The sequence below is a fragment of the Aspergillus wentii genome, assembly GCF_001890725.1.
Source record: "Aspergillus wentii DTO 134E9 unplaced genomic scaffold ASPWEscaffold_6, whole genome shotgun sequence".
NCBI lineage: Eukaryota > Fungi > Ascomycota > Eurotiomycetes > Eurotiales > Aspergillaceae > Aspergillus > Aspergillus wentii.
Window position 1 is genome coordinate 1968939 of NW_024467837.1, and position 20350 is coordinate 1989288.

A 20350-nucleotide genomic window follows, 5' to 3' on the forward strand; every position below is an offset into this window, starting at 1 on the left:
ACTTAAAGCTGTTATAAAAGGAGCCACTTACTGAGGTGTTAGCTTCTACTAACTAATGACATTTAGCCTTAGTAGCCTGAGCAGTAGCACTAACTAAAGGATATTTTACTATCTCTATGACATTAACATGATAACTAAATAAATAGGAAATGAAGATACTCACGTTGAAAGATAAGGGTAAAGAATAAATAGAAAAAGGACTACTTGAAGTAACTATACCTATAGTTTTATAAAGGGGACTGGACAACTCACCTTTACATAAAGTGGAAGAATTTCTTATATTTATATTTAATAACAGTAACACTAAGCCTAAGTAATATATAAGTAAAGCTATTCAGAAGCTATTATAAATAGGAAATAATAGGAATAATCCTATTCAGCATATTAAATAAATGGCAGATAATGGGAGTATATGTTAGTGTTACTCTGCAAAACTAACATAACAAAATCCTAAAATAACTAATAACAATAACAACAACGCCACAATGCTATTGACAATAAGATGAAACAACAGTATAATAATTACTATTCAGGGATAATAGAAGAAGCCTTTATTATATAAAAAATAATTAGAATAAGAAATAATTCAGGCAGTATCACAGTATTATGTTGGTCTAATATCTAGACTATTCTAAATTTAGCTTAGTATAGGACTCATGGACAAGCCCCTATAAAGGGGGGGAGTAATTGTCACACCCCAGAACCTGGTAGCAATCCAACAGTGGCCTCACAGTGAGGATGTAGTAGGCTTCTAGTACCACATGACAATTGCTAAATAAGACTGTATATAGAAGACTGCATAACAGAGGACTGTGGGGTAAGTGATTGATTCTAAGTAATACCACCCATACATTTTCCCACGCAGTATTCTCGCCTGTAGAATGCTGGCGACTCGCAACTCATTATATTACCCTGAAGTACCTCTGGCTCCCGGTGCTTTACATACTGCCTAAATTATTTCTTATTCTAATTATTTTTATATAATAAAGGCTTCTTCTATTATCCCTAAATAGTAATTATTATACTGTTATTTTATCTTATTATTAATAGCATTATAGTATTATTATTATTATTAGTTATTTCAGGATTTTATTATATTAGTTTTATAGAGTGTTACGACCTGCGGCCGTACGCCGGCCGCACCTCGCTCACGTGATGTACCTAGATAAGCAACCAGCGTAGTAAGTGGGTTGTAGGTCATGTGATACCAACCACACATAACCTCACTGCAGTGTGTAATATACCACACACCAGTGATTAGTTCTAATACTACTATACACACATTCTACCACACTCTCTACATACCTCATAGGATATATCCTTACAGTTCTAATTACTCTACTCTATAGATCACCCAGTAGAACACACTGCATACTTAATAAATAAGAATAATAATTATAATAATCCCAGTAATACCCAGAGGGACTAAAGTTAATAAGCAGAATACCTCTAATAATTAATTAAATATATAGCTATAAACTAACACACTAGGCCTCCTACACTATTTATAGAGGATCCAGACATCATAGAAATCACACTAGAAGATAATATATATTATATAATATCTTTAGATAAATAACTTGCAGAAGCTTATATATATAAGGTAGAACTTAAAAAGCTTAAAGAACTTAACCTCCTCTAATAATATATTATAGAAAGGTAGAGAAACCTCACTAAATTAAATACTAGGGAATAATCTCAGATCCTAATCAGACCTATTATATAAGATAAACCACAGGCTATAATATTAAGCTCTATTATAAGTAGTAAGGCTAACTTCTTAAAACCTCCTCTATACCTAGTAAACCTAGAACAGTTCTTAGCTAAGAATATATACTAATTATAGAACTTTATAAACTAACTTAGAGCACATTTTATATAGTTCTAAGACTAGTTCTCTATTAATAAGTAGTAAAAGGTAACTTACAGTATTAACTATCTTAATTTAGCCTACCTTATAAAATAGGATTAAGAGATAAATCATATAATAATTAAACACAGTTAGAAAGAATTTAAAAACTTCTATTAAGGCTATATTAGTAACCTAAGAATTCTCTAATAATATATAGCTATCTAATATAATAGAGTATAACAATAAGAATACTAGAATATTATAGATTTTTTAAACTATCTTACTATACTAGAGAATTAACTACTGCACTAATACATAGATAAATAAAGAAAATAACACCTATTTATAAAAGTCCTCCTAAGTATATAATATAAGGTATAAAAGTTAAATATTAACCCTACTAACCTAAATAAATTTTTAGTATACCTATAGTCCCTTAAGGATAGCTTACTAGAATAATAATAAGAGTTATATATTAGTAGAGGAAGCAGGGACCCCTCTAAAAGAGAAGGATAAGGTAGACCTTAAGTAACTATAGGAGGTGGTCTATAAGGAACCTAGAAATCTTATTCTAGACTAAATAAGTAAAAATATAGTCTAGATCCTCTATAAAATTATAATAGACTTATCTACTAGAGATATAGATAGTATAGTTATATAGTACTAACTTATTATATACTATTACTACACATCCAGACCTCTATATTAGGAGTTAATATAGAGAACCTAAAAAAATAAGGGATTTAGTAATTAGTACTATAACAGCACTAGATCTTAGAGAAGAACCTTATAGTAAGTAAATAGTATTTAATATTATTATTAATACACCTATAGGTCCTATAGCTGCATTTACTCTCCTAGATTATAGTAGCAAATCCAGTTTCATTAACCAGTACTAAGTAAAAGAGTATCTAGCTAATATAGATAGCCTAGTACATCCTATTTAAGCTATTAATAGCTATATTATAAACTTATATAGCAGCTATAGACTTAAGATTACTATTACTAATAGTAATAGCTTAGTATGGGACTAAGTTAAGATATTTAAAGTAGTTAATATAATAATCTATAATATCATTCTTAGCTTTCCCTAGCTTAAAGCTGTTAACCCTAATGTATATTAGTTAAAATATAAATAGTACTACTATACTAATGTTACAGCACCTTTATCAGTGACCGTATCAGGCAGAAACAGGCGGTCAAAGAAAGGATATTCTTATTACAGAGAATTACAATTTGCTATTATCATGCTCTTTACAGCCACCACCCAGAAGACACTATTATGTCATGTGATCAGAAAATACCATTTATCATACTATAAATGGTATATAGGATGGTATACAAGGGTACTATAGGAAATACTATAAATAGTATAAGGAATGGTATACTTAGTAAAGGATATATAAAGACACTCATTTTATATACCTAGATAGTTCTTTATAATTAATATAAGTTATTATCTTACAGTTACTATTTAATTACTACCCTAATTATTCTACCCACTTATTCACATATTCCTAAGCTTAATTAAGAAGTATATATACTTCTTAGCCTTACTTCTCTCTTTAACTATCTTACTATATTCTTAAGCACTTAGCTTGTAGGAGCACCCTAATTACTATTAATATCCTTAGATTAGGGTTATAGGTCAGTATTTCCTAGCTTAACTCACAGTTTATAGGTTAGGTACTATTATAAGATCCTAAGGTGTGATATATTAATTACCTATCTATATAAGTATATAAGTAATATCTAATATTGACACTAGTCTATCTTAAGTAATTAACTTAAAATACTATAACTAATAATACCCTGATAAGCAGTATTAAAAGTAGTGAAACCTAGAGTAATAAGAAGCTCCTAGGCATGATTAAATAGCTTTAGGAAACTATTACTATAATAAAAAGTCACTTTACTACTAAAGTAGTTAAAGTATAACTACCTAAACTATTTACTAGAAAGAGATTATATCTCTAGATATTTCTTATATAAATAGATACCTATCTCAATATTAATAAAGAGAAACTCTAATATAAAGCTAATAAGGTAGTTTTTATATTAACCTACTTATTAGGTAATATATTTAATTAGTTTAAACTATTTCTCTAAGACTTCTAAGAAAATACATTATACTACTAGGATAATAATACTAAAGAAATTTTTACCTCTTATACTAAGTTTAAAGAATGCCTTAAAGGAACTTTCAGTAATATTAATACTATATAATAAGTAGAAAGGAAACTATAATAACTTAGATAGATAAGATTAGTATAATAAATAGCTTCTAAATTCTAGTAGATTATATCCCACTTAGATTAGGATAAGGACATGTATATATCATACTTTAAAGAAATACTAAAATCTAAAGTATAGGAAAAACTTATCTAGCAGGAACAGCTAGACTCCCTAACTAAATTTATTAAATCAGTAGTTAAGATAGATAATAAACTTTATAAATTTAAAAATCAGTATACTAACTACTAATTTAGAGGGAATCAGCACATAACTAATTACTAATTAAATAATAGCTAAAGAGTATAACTAGTAAGCTAAGGATATATAAATCCTTTTAGGTTATAACTAATAGAACTTAATATAACTAGTATAAGATAGAAGGGCATGATACTAGAAGAGTAGGAATAATAATATAAGGAAAAGCTTTATTTCTTTTATAGAAAACTAGGATATATAATAAAAGATTATTAAGTGCAGTAATAATATAACTAGAGAAGTTAGAACCTAGGGAAATAACTCTAAGCTATAAAAAAACTTAAAGTAATAAATAAAGACCTATAACTCTAGAAGCTCTATTAATAATGCACTATATTAAGTAAAGAAGAAATTAATTAAGAACTTAACATAAGAAAAAAGGGACTAATTAAAATAATATAGGATAATTAAATAGAAGAGGAGCTATAACTAGAGTAGTAAATAGAAGTAGAATACTATCTAGATAACTTAGCATTAGATAACAGCTGTATACTATATAATTAGCTAAGACTAGATAGTAAGGATCTAGCCCTACTTAAAATAATATAGATAAGTAAATCAGATAAAGATAACTAGGACTATATAAGCTATCTTAATATTAAAGATATATTTAATGATATAAGACTAGAAACTAAAACCCTAGTATTAACATAGTATAGATAATGGATCCACTATGAACCTTTTAGTATATAGAATATACTAAGATAAAACTATAGAGAGCCAGTTCCTATAGATAAAGCAGTTGACTAAGTTTAGTAAGGTATTAATCCTTTAGATAAAGAGTATAGTACTTAATAGGAAGGACTCTATAAGTTACCTAAGTAACCTTAAAGAACCCTATAAAATAACTTTAAATTAAATAAATATATTATAAAGCTACTAGAAAGAAGACACCACTTTACCTAATATAAGGTAGGATAGTAAAACTAAGATAGGGTATATAAGTAAATTAATAAGATCTTAAATAAGGCCTAAAAAGAATTAGATAAACTTAGAAAGGAAAAATCATTATTAGTAAATAAAATATAGTAGAGCTTTTACCTTAGACTTATTACTAAAGTACTTAAATAATTAGTGAAGATAATAATTAACTTAGGTATAATAGGAAATTATATAGATCTAAGATATAAGTAGCAGTTAGGTATACTTAAGATTAAGAAGGCTTAACTAGAGCCACTTATAGGTCTAAATAGAGAAGACTTAGGAGGTTATCTTATAGATAAATTAGGATCTATACCCTTAGTTATAATAGGTTATAAAGAGTAACTTAACTTTAATATAATACTATTAGGATAGTATAATATAGTATTAGGGATTCCTTAGCTTAGGAATTATAACCTAGAAATTAATTAGAAAGTAAATATAATATAACTAGTAAATTATAAATACCCTAGATTAATAGGTATAGGGGATAATACTATTAAATCTTAATAATATACTTATAAAGGAAAACTTAAGAGTAGAGTTAAGTAATTAAATAAGGTAATTAATATTTAGAATAAGTAATAAAGTAACTAAGATTTTAATAGTTAGTAAAGCTTTAGATTAAGTATGGCTAGTATAACCACCTAGATAGGTACTAGGAATAGTAACTAAATATTATAAATAAACTATAGTTAAGGATATTACTAATAGTTCCTAGGATAAGGAATATCACTCTAATATACTAGTAGAATAACCCTTAGAGTAGGATAGTAGCTTATAAAAGTATAGATATATTAAAGAACTAGCAGTAGACTCTTAAGAACTACTATAGTTACCTTAGGAATATATTATATTCTAGAAATTATTTAAGTAACTATAAGAACTATAACTACTAGAATATAGACCCTATAACTATAGAATCCCTCTAGAGGAAGGGAAGTAACTAATCTATAAGAAAATCTACTATATATTAGATAAAGAAACTAAAGCACTTAGGGAATATATTAATAAATAATTAGTAAAAGGCACTATTTAAATATTATAATCACTAGTAGGATATAATATCTTATTTATACCTAAAAAAGATAATAGCCTATAACTTTATATAGACTACAGACTATTAAATAATATTATTATTAAAGACTGATACTTACTACCTCTTATCTTAGAAATCCAGGATAGGATTAGGGGGGTAAAGTGGTTTACAAAACTTAATATTATAGATACCTATAACTAGATTAGAATTACTAAAGGAGAAGAATAGAAAATGGCATTTTAAATAAAATATAGGGATTATAAATACTTAGTAATGCTATTTAGGCTAACTAATATACCTACATTATTTTAATAATTTATTAATAAGGTATTAAGGGAATATCTTAATATCTTTATTATTACTTACCTTAATAACATCCTAATATTCTTAGATAACTTTAATAAGTATATTTAGCATGTTATAAAGGTACTTATAAAACTTTAGAATATAAAACTATAATTAAAACTTAAGAAATATAAATTTTATATCTAAGAAATAGACTTCCTAGGACACTAAATCTCCCTAGAAGGAGTATATATAGATCTAATAAAAGTATGAGTAATTAGAGATTAGCTAATACTATAAAACCTTAAAGAACTATAGTAATACTATAAATTAATTAACTATTATTAATAATTTATGGATTTCTACTTATATATTATAGGACTAATATTTAAACTACTTAAGAAATCAGATAAATTTAAATAGGGACTAGAATAGGAAGAAGTATTTAAGGAATCCAAGAAGAGGATTACTAAAGTACTAATTTTAGTATAGTATAATCCTATAAAAGAAATAACTATTAAAACTGATGCATTAGACTATGTAATTAGAATATAAATAATATAGTTAGGAGAAGATAGGAAACTATAACCTATTATATTCTACTTATATAAATTAATTTAAGCTAAGCTAAACTATAATATCTATAATAAGGAACTACTAGTAATAGTAGTTGCCTTTAAGATATAGAGAGTCTATCTTAAAGGAGCATAGTATTAGATTCTTATTAAAATAGACTATAAGAACCTTACCTTCTTTATAATAACTAAAGAGTTAATATAAAGGCAGGTAAGATGGTTAGAAGTCCTTTTAGAATATGACTGTTATATTATATACTATAAGGGAATAGAGAATAGCTAAGTAGATATACTTAGCTAATAACCTAACTATATACTTAATAGGAAATATTATAAGCTAGTAATCCTTAAATAGAATAAAGATAGTAGTTTTAGCTATAACTATAGACACTAAATTACAGCTACTATTAATATTAGATTAGATAAGTTTAAATAGAGACTTATTATAGAAACTAAAAAGGATTAAATAATCTAAGGGATACTTAAGAAACTTAAGGATAACACTAGATTTATTAAAGAAGATAATAGACTAGTATACTTTAAAGGACTTATCTATATACCTAAGAGTATATAGACTGAAGTTATAACCATACACTATGACATACCTATATTTAGATATATAGGAGTAGAATAAATAGTAGTATATATTATAAGAAACTTTTATATCCCATACCTTTAGGTGAAATTATATAAATATATAATAAGATATAAAATATATATCTAAGATAAACTAGTAAGATATAAGCCCTATAGAAATATATAATTACTAAAATCACCTATAAAACTATAGGAATAGGTTACAGTGGATTTTATTACTTAGTTACCACCCTTAAGTAGATAGGATACTATTATAGTTTTTACTAACTAACTTACTAAGTATGTTTAACTTATACTAATAAAAAGCATACTTAATATAAAATAGATAGTATTTATCTTTTTAAAGGAAATTATTATAAACTATAGATTACCTAAAAGTATTACCTTAGACTAAGATAAATTATTCACCTTAAAATTTTAGACATCCCTTATAAGGATAATAGGAGTTTATTACTAGTTAACCACCACTTATCACCTATAAGTAAATGGTTAAACTAAATAAATTAATTAGATAATTAAGCAATACTTATAATATTACATAAACCATTAATAAGATAACTAGAGTGAATTATTACCTATAGTATAATTCATATTTAATAACTCAGTATACTCTATTATAAAATAAATACTATTTTATATAAATCACTATAGGCATCTAAATATCATCAGAAAACTAATCTAATAAGAATTAAACTTAGAAGAAGCAGAATAACTAGTAATAATAATAGAATAATACTACTAATAACTTTTAATAGATTTAGAGTTTATAAACCTATAGATAGCCAGCTACTATAATAAAAAATATAATAAAGGACTAGACCTTAAAAAGGGGGGGAAAGTATTCCTACTCTATAGAAATATTAAAATAAAAAGACTAAGCATAAAACTTAACCATTAAAAATTAGGGCTATTTATAATTAAAGAAAAGATGGGACTAGTTAACTATTATTTATAACTACTAGAATTAATAAAATATATATACCTAGTTTTTTATATTTCACTATTAGAACCAGCACCAGCTAACACTAAACTTACTTAAAATATAGAAATTAATAATAATAAATAAGAATATAAAGTTAAGAAAATCTTAGGATATTAAAAAGTTAGTAGTAAACCACTTTACCTAGTGAAATAGAAAGGATATAATACCTTAAAAAATATATAGGAACCTATCTTAAACTTAATAGGTTACCCTTAGTTAGTGAAAGAATTCTACTAGTAGATAGATTAAAGTTAGCCTAGAAGGAAGGGGAATTTATTATTTAAGTTAGACTAGGATTATCTAATATAGCAGTAAGCTAAGCAGCCTCTTACTTATTAGTAAGATAGTCTAGCTCTTAGAGATCCTTAGTACTTAGAGGATCCTCCTTATCTAGTAATTTAAGAAGATTAGAGTTATATTCTAATATCTAACTACTATACTCTTTTAAGAATTTTTAATATTTTTAAAGGTATATTAGTTTTATGAATATTTTTATGGAAGCCTCTTTAGCCTCCTAAATTTCCTAATTAATATACTCTTATTCTTGCTAAAGTACATACCACTCTTATTTATTATAAAACTAGTATTCACACTTTTAGCTATAATAAGTATATAAAGCATAGTTCTTACTTTTTAAATCTATAATATAAGGAACCCCACAGGAAGAATAATAGATATAAGGAAGGTTAGAAGGGATACTATTTTTTAAGATTCTATCTACCTATAAAGTATATTTATAGTAATAATTATACTTCTCTAGTATAATAAGTCATCAGGAAAATAAGAAAAGAAGTTAATAGGAAACTTACCTAAATAGGGGATACAGTAAATTTATAATTATTAAGGGATAATAATCCTAGGAGAGGGGGATTATATTATAGTACCTTTATTAATAACTATATTAGGTAGAAAACAGGCAGTTAAGGAAAGGATATTCTTATTATAGAGAATTATGATTTACTATTATTATACTCTTTATAGCCACTATCTAGTAATACCACCACACTCATGTGATATGGTATATAGGTACCATGTCTTAGTAATATACTATTTAGTATACCATCATAGATGGTATATACCTTAGTATCTAAGATAGTATACTGCTGGCATACTATGTAAAGGACTATCTAGAGGACTATAGATAAGAAGGAAAGATATATAAGGACATTTATTTTATATACCTAGATAGTTCTTTATAATTAATATAAGTTATTATCTTATAATTACTATTTAATCACTACCCTAATTATTCTACCCACTTATTCACACATCCCTAAGCTTAATTAAGAAGTATACATACTTCTTAGCCTTACTTCTCTCTTTAACTACCTTACTGTGTTCTTAAGCACTCAGCTTATAGGAGCATCCTAATCACTGTTGACATCCTTAGATTAGGGTCACAGGTTAGTATTTCCCGGCTTGACTCACAGTTTACAGGTTAGGTACCATTGCGAGATCCCAAGGTGTGACAATACCCTAGTACTTATATAAGGTATTTACTAATAAGAAGATATTATAGTTAAGGGACTGCAGGGCCTATATCTAATAAGCCTTATCTAACTTACTATTTACCCTCTTATAGAAGGTGTGTATATCTTTCACCACCTTATTAATAGCCTTTTTCCAGTCACCAGCACCTTACCTAAGGGTGCCAGTAACTATAGCTTATAAGGGAACTGGCACTAGTAAGTAGGCTTTCTTTAAATAGGTATAGTATTTATACTTCACTATAGTATAAGGATATATATAAATAAAATCTTTATTTTTAGTTAATTAGCCTAGGTAGTAAACACACATTAAATAACTACTAAAAGGTGTGGTAGGTATAGTAGTAGTGGGAAGTAAGTAAGGGGTAGGTATAGTAGTATCTTAAAAGGGTAATATAAGCCTAAGACTATTAATAAAAAATAACCCTAAAGGGGAAGGGAGATAAGGGTAAGGGGGTAGTAAGGTAATAGTAGAGGTAGGTATATAAATAAAGCTATTAAGAGCCTAGGGGAACTAGCCCCTAGTAAAGGAAAAGGAAATAAGGCTAAAGCCTACTAAACCCTATAATAGATATATAACTATTAGCTTACTATCTATATAAATACTACTTAAAGCTATTATAAAAGGAGCCACTTACTAAGATATTAGCTTCTACTAACTAATAATATTTAGCCTTAGTAGCCTGAGCAGTAGCACTAACTAAAGGATATTTTACTATCTCTATAATATTAATATAATAACTAAATAAATAGGAAATGAAGATACTCATATTAAAAGATAAGGGTAAAGAATAAATAGAAAAAGGACTACTTAAAGTAACTATACCTATAGTTTTATAAAGGGGACTGGATAACTTACCTTTATATAAAGTAGAAGAATTTCTTATATTTATATTTAATAACAGCAATGCTAAGCCTAAGTAATATATAAGTAAAGCTATTTAGAAGCTATTATAAATAGGAAATAATAGGAATGATCCTATTTAGTATATTAAATAAATAGTAGATAATAGGAGCGCGTGTCAGTATTACTCTATGAAACTAATATAATAAAATCCTAAAATAACTAATAATAATAATAATAATAATGCTATAATACTATTAATAATAAGATAAAATGACAGTATAATAATTACTATTTAGGGATAATAGAAGAAGCCTTTATTATATAAAAATAATTAGAATAAGAAATAATTTAGGCAGTATCATAGTATTATATTAGTCTAATATCTAGACTATTCTAAATTTAGCTTAGTATAGGACTTATGGATAAGCCCCTATAAAGGGGGGGAGTAATTATTATACCCTAGAACCTAGTAGTAATCTAATAGCAGCCTTATAGTAAGGGTACAGCAGGCTTCTGGCACTATATAACCATAGCTAAACAAGACTATATATAGAAGACCATATAATAGAGGACTATAGGGTAAGTGATTGATTCTGAGTAATACCACCCATACGTTTTCCCACGCAGTATTCTCGCCCGTAGAATGCCGGCGACTCGCAACTCATTATATTACCCTGAAGTACCTCTGGCTCCCGGTGCTTTACAATATATATAACTTTATAGTTACTATTACCATAGACTTATAGCTTTAAGCTAAAGTATTCCTCTAAATCTTATAAGAAAGTTTATAACTACTAAGTATTCTTTACTATATAGGGCTTAGGTTTAGGTATCTTAGGTCCCTCCTACTTCTTATTAAAGAGGCTCTAGAATAGCTTAGTAAGTATTATAATAGTAGTAGAATTAAGTCCTATTACTAGAGTAGCTTTATATTACTAATTATTAGGGGGTTACTCTAAGTGCTTAGATTATTAAGATTATAGAGATTACTTAGGCTGCTGGGTTAGTTTAGGTTACTTAGGTAACTAAGGCTGTTTAGGTTATTATAGAGCTATACTTTACTTACTTAGTTAGTTAATTTATTATTATATAGTATTTATTCTATAGATATATTAAATTTAGTTAAGGTCTTCCTTAAAGTATAGGTTAGGTAGTACTAACTATCTTATCTATATATTAATATTTTATAACTAAAATAGGAAGTAATTAAAACTATAAAGCACTAGGAGCTAGAGGTGCTTTAAAGTAATGTAATAAGTTATAAGTTACTGGTGTTCTATAGGTAAGAATACTGTGTGGGAAAATGTATAGGTGGTATTACTTAGAATTAAGTACTTACCCTGCAGTCCTCTATTGTGCAGTCTTCTATATACAGTCTTGTTTAGCTATGGTCACGTGGTGCCGGAAGCCCGCTGCGTCCTCGCCGTGAGGCCGCCGTCGGATCGCTGCCAGGTTCCGGGGTGTGACATTCGGCAACAGTCCCGAAAAGGACACGAAAACTCACCAGATATCATAGCAAAACCGAGGGCGAAGTTGCTAACAAAATAAATTAAGCTTTTAGGCAATGGATTTCATGGGTCAGTTCCTTTGTAGACTATTTCTGCATTACTACTGGACTCGGGACGATGGCTGTAGCCAGTTCTTTCACTGCTGCGATAGTTGATGGCGGCTGACACTGAAATCGCAATTGAAATCAAAGTGTTTCACTTGCTGCGTCAACACGTTTATGTTTTCACTATTCAAGAAGGCGATAAAACTAGCAGGCTAAGTATCTTTCACCAAAAATTTCGGCAAAGCATGCAATGTGTAGAAGTAGCAATTTCCAGTGGTAATCGAACTATGAGCCCAAAACATTCATGATTCCATCCAATACCTCGACCATATCCACAGCTTTCATGTTGACTTTCGGTCCTGCCCAGCGATTCTGTTATAATATAGAGTACACTCCTGCTTTAATAAAAAATCTATTAGCTGTGGGGTTTGAAATAAATTAAAAGTAGAGAAAGATGACTTATAATATTTTATTTAAGATAGAGGAAGTTTAATCGGCCTTTAAGCTACTTAGAAAACAGCACAGAGAGAGGGAAGTAGAACCAGGTCTGTTACTAGGACTAAAGCCATGGTGTGCTATATGCTGCAGTAGTTATAATTAGGAAGGTCATAACCAGTTGAAATGTCCTGTTAAATAGTCATTCCATTATTTATTAGTGTATTCCATTTGTATGGGTGCCAAAAGCTCCAAAATGAGACTGCATTTCGTGGGAACCGGATGCGGGGGTTGCTACAGCTCGGTGTCTGATTACGGTATGAGGTCTACAGAATAGCTTTTGACCTATTAAAAACACAATGAGATGTGATCTGGATCAAGATCATCTAGATACCCGCTTGCTGTTCCTTTTGCAGTTAGATTGTTAAGCCACCCACGTCATTCACATTCATCTTCAGCTCGGCTTCTCCCGGACTTTAGTCAGTCGGTGGACTAAGTTGCAACTTCTGTTGGGATAAACAGAACCAGTCAAGCAGACGGTGCTATAGATAGTGGAGACATTAAATATGTTGAATCAATAATCTGCCCTCCGCCACCTCCATGTGCTGGTCAACTCCAGCTGACGATCTTCCAATGAATGGCCCCGCCGGCAAGATCTTACTGGATCGCCGCCCAAGCTGAGATCAATAGTCTGAGCAGCTGTAAAGCAACAGCACACTAGGAATAGACATAAATAAGCCCACATTCCCATTTGCATCAGACATCACTCTTCATTCTACTCATCCTATCTCTCTCTCAAAAAAAAAAAAAAAATCAAACAAAATGATAGACGGCACTCAGACCTTGACGGCTTCTCAGCTCGTGCAGGACCAATATGTGGTGGTCGACAACCGCCCTGGCCGAATCCTCCAGATGGCACTATCCGGTGACGGGTTGCAGCTTGTGTTGATTGACATTTTCACCGGCGTTCAGCTTAACACCACTTTCCACCCAGATGATGACGTGGAGGTTCCAAACGTCGAGCAAAATGAGTATTCCCTTGTATGGCCGTCAGACCCGACGTATGAGCTGGGTGATTAATTTTTCTTTGTACTAGGTCAATGTTGACGACGGCATGCTTAACCTGATGGCACAAGATGAAACCCCAAAAGATGACGTTCCCCTCCCGCAGGGCGATCTCGGGGTCCAGATTCAGAGCGACTTCGAGGATGGGAAAGATCTCCGTGTTACTGTCATCTCGGCGCTGGGCGAAGAAGCAGCGGTTTCCGTCAGAGAATCTTCTTAGGGATATTAACTGTCTGGGATATTTCACTATGTGCTTCTTTTCTTCATGGGTAGTCTAGTACTTTTGCAATGGTTGTTTATCTATATGAGAGAACAGGCTAGAGCAAGTAGTTACTGTGTCACATGTCCAATAAATGACCAATTCAACTATCCATGACCCTAAATTATTATACCCAAATACGTAAAAATACCCACATCTCTTCGCTGTGGCTTGTCTGCAGATGGAATCTGATCAAGGATTTTTCAACGTAACGCTTTTTCGGAAGTCAGATAATCTGACTCAATTATCAACAATCAATACTTATACTCAATCCCTAGGGTACTCATCAAAGTATTAACTATATATAAACCATATACTAGTACGTTAGTAATTAGCTGGGTAACCACAAGTGAATACCTACTGTTATACACTTTGTTTTTTTTTTTTTCTTTATATTTTGCTTGTATTGTTACTACTTACTACTATCACGGTAGCATCACAGTTATGTATTCCCGTTGTATATCACGTGATTTCTGCACAGCTTCAGAAGCGGAGATCCACCGTTAATTTCGCACTCACATCTCTCAAATCAACCGCAGAATAACAGCCACGAAAGACATATTCTAATACCAGCTTGTAGGCTTTGGTTCAATAGTATACTGTCATAATGGCCCCTCATCCCGACCGTGTCGCCAGCATCATGCTGTCGTGGTACTCGCTCGACCTTGTCTCGTGCACCACCCTACAGACTCTGTGGGCTGGGTACGGACACATCTGCGCCATCACTGCGCGGGCGACCACCGATGCAGCTGCGGAACAGCTTAGTGCGCTTTGCAGAGTGGAATCAGGAGCCGCTGGGTCTACCTACCCCCTCATCCTGAAACTCATCTCACCCCCCAAGAAACGCGGTGGGAATGAAGATGAGGGTCATCTGCGGAAGATGCTGAGTTATGAAGTTGAGCAGTACTTTTACAATGATGTCGTTCCGCTGCTGGGTGACGATATCGCTGTTGCCAAATGCCTTGCCTCGACGCGAGACATGGACGGCGAGGACGGTGAGGAGGAACTCAGAGGCCTGATGGCTACTGTCATGGTTGATCTGCGTCCGAAGTTTCCAGTCGCAGGTGAAAAGAGGAGTGTGTTGAACCGCACACAAGTGCATGCGGCGCTGGACTGGCTGGCCGGTTTCCATAGCCGCTCGTGGGGACTGCTGCCGGATAGTTTTGACGACTATGTTTTGCCGCCGCTTGAAGAGTGCAAGAAAAGGCAGAGCACGGGCAAAGATGTTGGGAACGGGTTGTGGCTCAACGGAGGGTACACGTACCTTGCGACACGACGGAAAGAGTACGCTTCTCTAGTTGAAGATACCTACTCGGAGTGGTCAAAAGCCTTGTGCAAGCCGTCAGAAGGGTCATCGCTCTCTGTTGCCGAGATGGTGGCATTGTTCTTGACTCCCTGTGGACGGCCAATGGAGTCGTACATTCACGGCGACGTCAAGTCCGAGAATCTCTTCACGACAAGTAATGGAGACAAGGTGGCCTTCTTCGACTTTCAGTATGTCGGGCTAGGTCTAGGAGTTTGTGACCTTGCAAAACTCTTTACATGCTCAGTCCCTCTGGATCTGCTTACCGATGCCGATGAGCCTTTGCCCGAGCAGCTGGCAATGTGCGATGGTGAGAGACAATTGCTAGAACGGTACCGCATGAATCTCCTCCAAGATGATAAATCAGATCTATATGAGTGGGACACATTCAAACGACACTGGGAGGCTGCTTTAGTTGACTGGTGTCGATTCCAGGCCTCCTGGGGGTTCTGGGGAAACACCGAGTGGCTCGAAGCTCGTGTAAGGTCGATACTCAGTGACCAGGAGTGGAGAGACTGGCTGTATCAGAATATTAGCAGTCGGGAGAATTGATCTTCGATACGTATTCTGGACCAATAGGAAGTGTTAATGAATGCTTGGCCAGCAAATCATGTCAAGATAAGATCTTAGGATAGATGACAAGACGCATGAATAGCAATGGACGCATTAGACTTTGCAAAGCATAAATTTAAAACAACAATAAATGTCTATCTTTTAGAATCCAAAAAGCGCCAAAATGATGCCTATCGTAGTGAGCCTTTAGTTAAGTGCGTAGAGGAATCAAGGGGAGCTGATGCCTGCCTGATCTTCTCCCTGCAATTATTATCAATCAAAATCGACGTATAAATAGCCCTTCATCCTCTATTTCATCAAGCTCAAGTAAGAACTCAACTGCTCCTCCGGCTCACGTTCATTTTTATTTCTCTATATCCTCCAGTCTAACCCGTCAACATGGACGAATCAGCTTTACATCTACGACATACACAGAACGGCGGAAATAACGCAATCAGCTCAAATGGGACCCGGCAGCCTTCTCAATGAATACGTCCAGACATTACAGAACCTCCTGACTGACGAAAATGCCTGAGTTATGCACTCGACCTACAGTCCTGACAGCGCTCATGTTACCATCGACTCGAGTCGATCGTCGCAGCGACTGCTACTGCCAGGCCCGGAGTTTGAAACCACTTGATTTTGATGCTCCTTCAGTCGAGTAGCCGTCTTGGCTTTGCAGTCCGAATAGCTCAAGACCGGCCGTTTTTTATTAGGCGCAGGGGTGATGGTGGCCTTCTCAGGGGTGGATCCTAGTAGCCGTGTTGCAAGACTGGGCCTTGAGATTGCGAAGGATATATGCGAACTTCGACAGAACCTGAGTAGGACGACAGTCTCAAGTAAAACATTCCGTCAACCAAGCTATCCGATTCTAGCGATCGGTTCCATTGTTAAAGACGTCGGGGCACGTCAGGACGGATGGCTGCAATGCTATTTGACAAACATATGGTTTCCTTTGCCTACTTCAAAGGGAACTTCTTTCTGTCAACTGTATTTTCGGACTGATACTGCTGTTTATTCCACATTTCTATCTAATGAGAGAGCCTTTATCGTATGGTTACATAGGATGTGCTTTTCCATGACGTTTCGACAATTTTGCCAGCATTTTCACTTCTACCATGCGCTCACGTTAAAAGAAGCATACTTTCCTCCTCAACCCAACTAAAGCTCTTCATAAACCATATTCTATCCATGAGCACTATCCATTTGTCTGTTATCATGATATTAGTATTGCCATCTTTAAGCTTAAGTAGTATACATAATGTGAACTCACCATAACATCTTCACAGCCATCGCAGAGCAGCTGCCCACGTTGAGTAAGGGCTTTGGCCTGATTCTCCACGCCTGTAGAGGTCGCCTGGTCCCTTCCAGTCGGGAGAGGGGCATTTGGTGATACTCGAGCTGACGAAAGAACAGGAAGCGGCAGCAGCTCAGCGCGAGAGGGAAGGGCAGCGTTCGTACTGGGAGATCGAGATGCGGATCTCTTGGCGGTAGGAGGCATATGGGCGGGGTTTGTAGTAGTAGAAACATCCGGCTGAGAAATCGTCATGGTGAAAGTGGACGGATGCGCATTCGGAGTGTGAGCAGGCAGAGAAGTATTATGGTACGAGTACAAGGAGGCAGAGGCTAAGATTTCCCGCGCCTTAGCCTCAGCAGCCCGGGCATCTGCTTCTGCAGCCCGGGCCATCGCCTCTCCCCTACGAGCGTTCGCTTCGGCTAGTCTTAGTGACTCATTTGCATGGTCAGGAGAAGCACGTCGCCGGAGTCTACATAGCCAAGAATCAGTGCATGTAAACCCAGAGACGTATTCATTTCACGTACCGGCCTTCCGCCCAGAGACGGGACACAACACCGTTCAAAAGGATGCTCAAAACGGCGACAATCCAGGCACCAAAAAATTGCCAGCCTGCAGGCCAATAGGAGGGTTTGACGGCATCGGGTTTGACGGCATCAAGGCAAGCACAGGGGAGAGGAGAGGGAGAAGCAGATGGCCAGGCGGTGGGAGACATGGCAGGCGTATGTTTTTTGTTCGATTCGCTGTATAAACGGACTGAAAAAGCAGTACAAAGATGACTGTTCACAGAGGATCAAAAGCAAAAGTATTGTCAACATACTAAGAATGAACAAAATAAAGCATAGACGGCTGCTCCTGATGCAGTAGGAAGCCTCAAACATCCTTCTCTGTCCGGCCATTCTCCACGGGAGGAAAGCGAAAGCCTCTCCACCTAATACAGCAACCACATTCAACTGTACAGTGCGAAGCATACGCACGCAAAACACTTTCCTCTTTCCCAGGGGGACCACGTCGTGGCTTCATGCAACAACCGCATCCACGTGCACAGCAGCCAAAACGGAGCCTGCACTGGTACTGGGAATGCTTCCATCTTACATCTTCTGACTGCATGCCCTGTGTAAGAAGCCAGACGCCACCGGGATTTTGAGTGTCTAATTCCCAAAACCGCTTTGCTGTGTTTACCAGTCGCATTTTGATACCCTTCAGCTCCTCCCTGATCTGCTCCAACCGAGCATCTTCACCAGGCGCCTTATAAGTAGGAAGAGTGACCTTTTCAAGCTCAACCATCTCCTCGAGGAGGTAGATCTCCCGCTGTAGGATTTCATCGAACTCTTCCGTAGTGGCGGTCCACGCATTGAAGAAGTTGATCTGTCTTTGCCGGTGCTCCTCGTGCGTAAGCCCCAAGAATATATTTGGTTTAATCTGCTCGAAGGTTTAGTGACAAATTATATTCACCGATTCCAGATTTTTCAATACCTTCATAACAAGCAGTATCAAGACACCGATCTGCTGCATTATTCCACAGACAACAAAGAATGTCGTCAACATCGCGTTTGCCGCCATTTTAAGTCGGGATATGGGACAATAGAATGGGACTGGATACGAAAAAGTTGCTAACTTGAGGAGTGGATGAAGAGTGGAAGAGTGGAAGAGTGGAGCTTGCGTCCTGTTGCGTTGATTTACGGCAGAAGAGTGGCGACGAAGAATGTCTGCCTACAAAACGTACGTAAGGCAGTTATCATTCCCATTATCTTGATCGAATTCTATCTTTAGTAATTTTGATAAAACAACGAAAAGCATAGGTAATGATATACATAGTCGCTTACGCCCAGCCCTTCAATCTCATCAAAACGACTGGTGGCTGGCAGACTCGATTGGGATAAAAAATATTATTCCCTTTAGAGAAAAAAAAAAAAAGGAGATATGTGCTGCCTGCAATACCGTAGATTTTAGTAGCTCCCGCCTCTTCCTTGTACCTCCAAGAACCCTCTGTCCGGTTCGTAAGCGCCGACTCTCAATTTCCCCCAAATCAACACAACTACGAGTAATGTCCACCGTAAGCGATGGCTTCTTTGGTTCAGGTGTTGGCTTTTTTTTTTTTCCCCCACTCAACGATAGCTCAGTGCTCTTTCCCAGTGACCCTGGTGCCTCTGACTTCGCCCAGACTCCGAAACCCGGACCCGGATCAGTGGCAGTCAAGCTTTAGAAGGCCCACCTTGATCTCCAAATTCCGGATAATGTATTCTGTCCGGTAATTTCCCATTTGACGGCATGTGATGAAGAGGCGTGGCTATCGTGGGGTCTTTGACTTAAGGATTCGAAGAGTAACACGGTATCACTACTTTCTTTTATTATATGCTGAATCAATGCTAACCTGTTTGAAGATATTCATTGACTTTGAGGGACAGGAATATGAAGTGATTTAATGCCCTTGCATTGTATTTGGCTTCTAACTTTACAGCTAGTATGTCCAGTGCCTATATATACGCCTGTAGCGCTTTTTAAAACACCGAGAGACTTGTATAATCTGACAGGCTGTACAAAAGGAAGACAATCAGAGCCATGCCATTATTCACTCTCCCTTGCATTAGTTACTCATGTTGTTATGTCATGGACAACCCCAAAGCCTCAACAAGGAAACATCTGGGCTCAAAGATATCATGTTACAGCTTTCTGAGCAATACAGTGAGATTATTATTCATATCTAGTACAGACCAAAAAATGGCCCATATGGATAGTTCACCGCATGGATTTACGTTTCGTTCAAAGGCATCATTGCGCCAGTCTTGTTTGCTTTTCACTGCGAGGACAAAGG

General features: G+C 34.4%; 3 protein-coding genes across 3 annotated transcripts; 2 read left to right on the plus strand and 1 right to left on the minus strand.

Annotated features, from left to right (window-relative positions):
• Nucleotides 1–13661: 13661 nt before the first annotated feature.
• On the plus strand, nt 13662–14506 carry ASPWEDRAFT_43431 (uncharacterized protein). Its single transcript, XM_040836026.1, has 2 exons — nt 13662–14103; nt 14159–14506. Exons 1-2 carry the CDS (start codon nt 13885–13887, stop codon nt 14345–14347), a joined length of 408 nt encoding a protein of 135 aa, XP_040687040.1. The 5' UTR covers nt 13662–13884; the 3' UTR covers nt 14348–14506.
• Nucleotides 14507–14993: 487 nt separating this feature from the next.
• ASPWEDRAFT_185750 (uncharacterized protein) lies at nt 14994–16371 on the plus strand (the record flags this gene model as incomplete). The annotated part of the gene is made up of 1 exon (XM_040832096.1): nt 14994–16371. One exon carries the CDS (start codon nt 14994–14996, stop codon nt 16239–16241), a length of 1248 nt encoding a protein of 415 aa, XP_040687041.1. The 3' UTR covers nt 16242–16371.
• A 1878-nt stretch (nt 16372–18249) lies between these two features.
• On the minus strand, nt 18250–19163 carry ASPWEDRAFT_43432 (uncharacterized protein). Its single transcript, XM_040836027.1, has 2 exons — nt 19012–19163; nt 18250–18957 (listed from the first exon to the last, which is right to left on the minus strand). Exons 1-2 carry the CDS (start codon nt 19096–19098, stop codon nt 18409–18411), a joined length of 636 nt encoding a protein of 211 aa, XP_040687042.1. The 5' UTR covers nt 19099–19163; the 3' UTR covers nt 18250–18408.
• Nucleotides 19164–20350: the final 1187 nt, after the last annotated feature.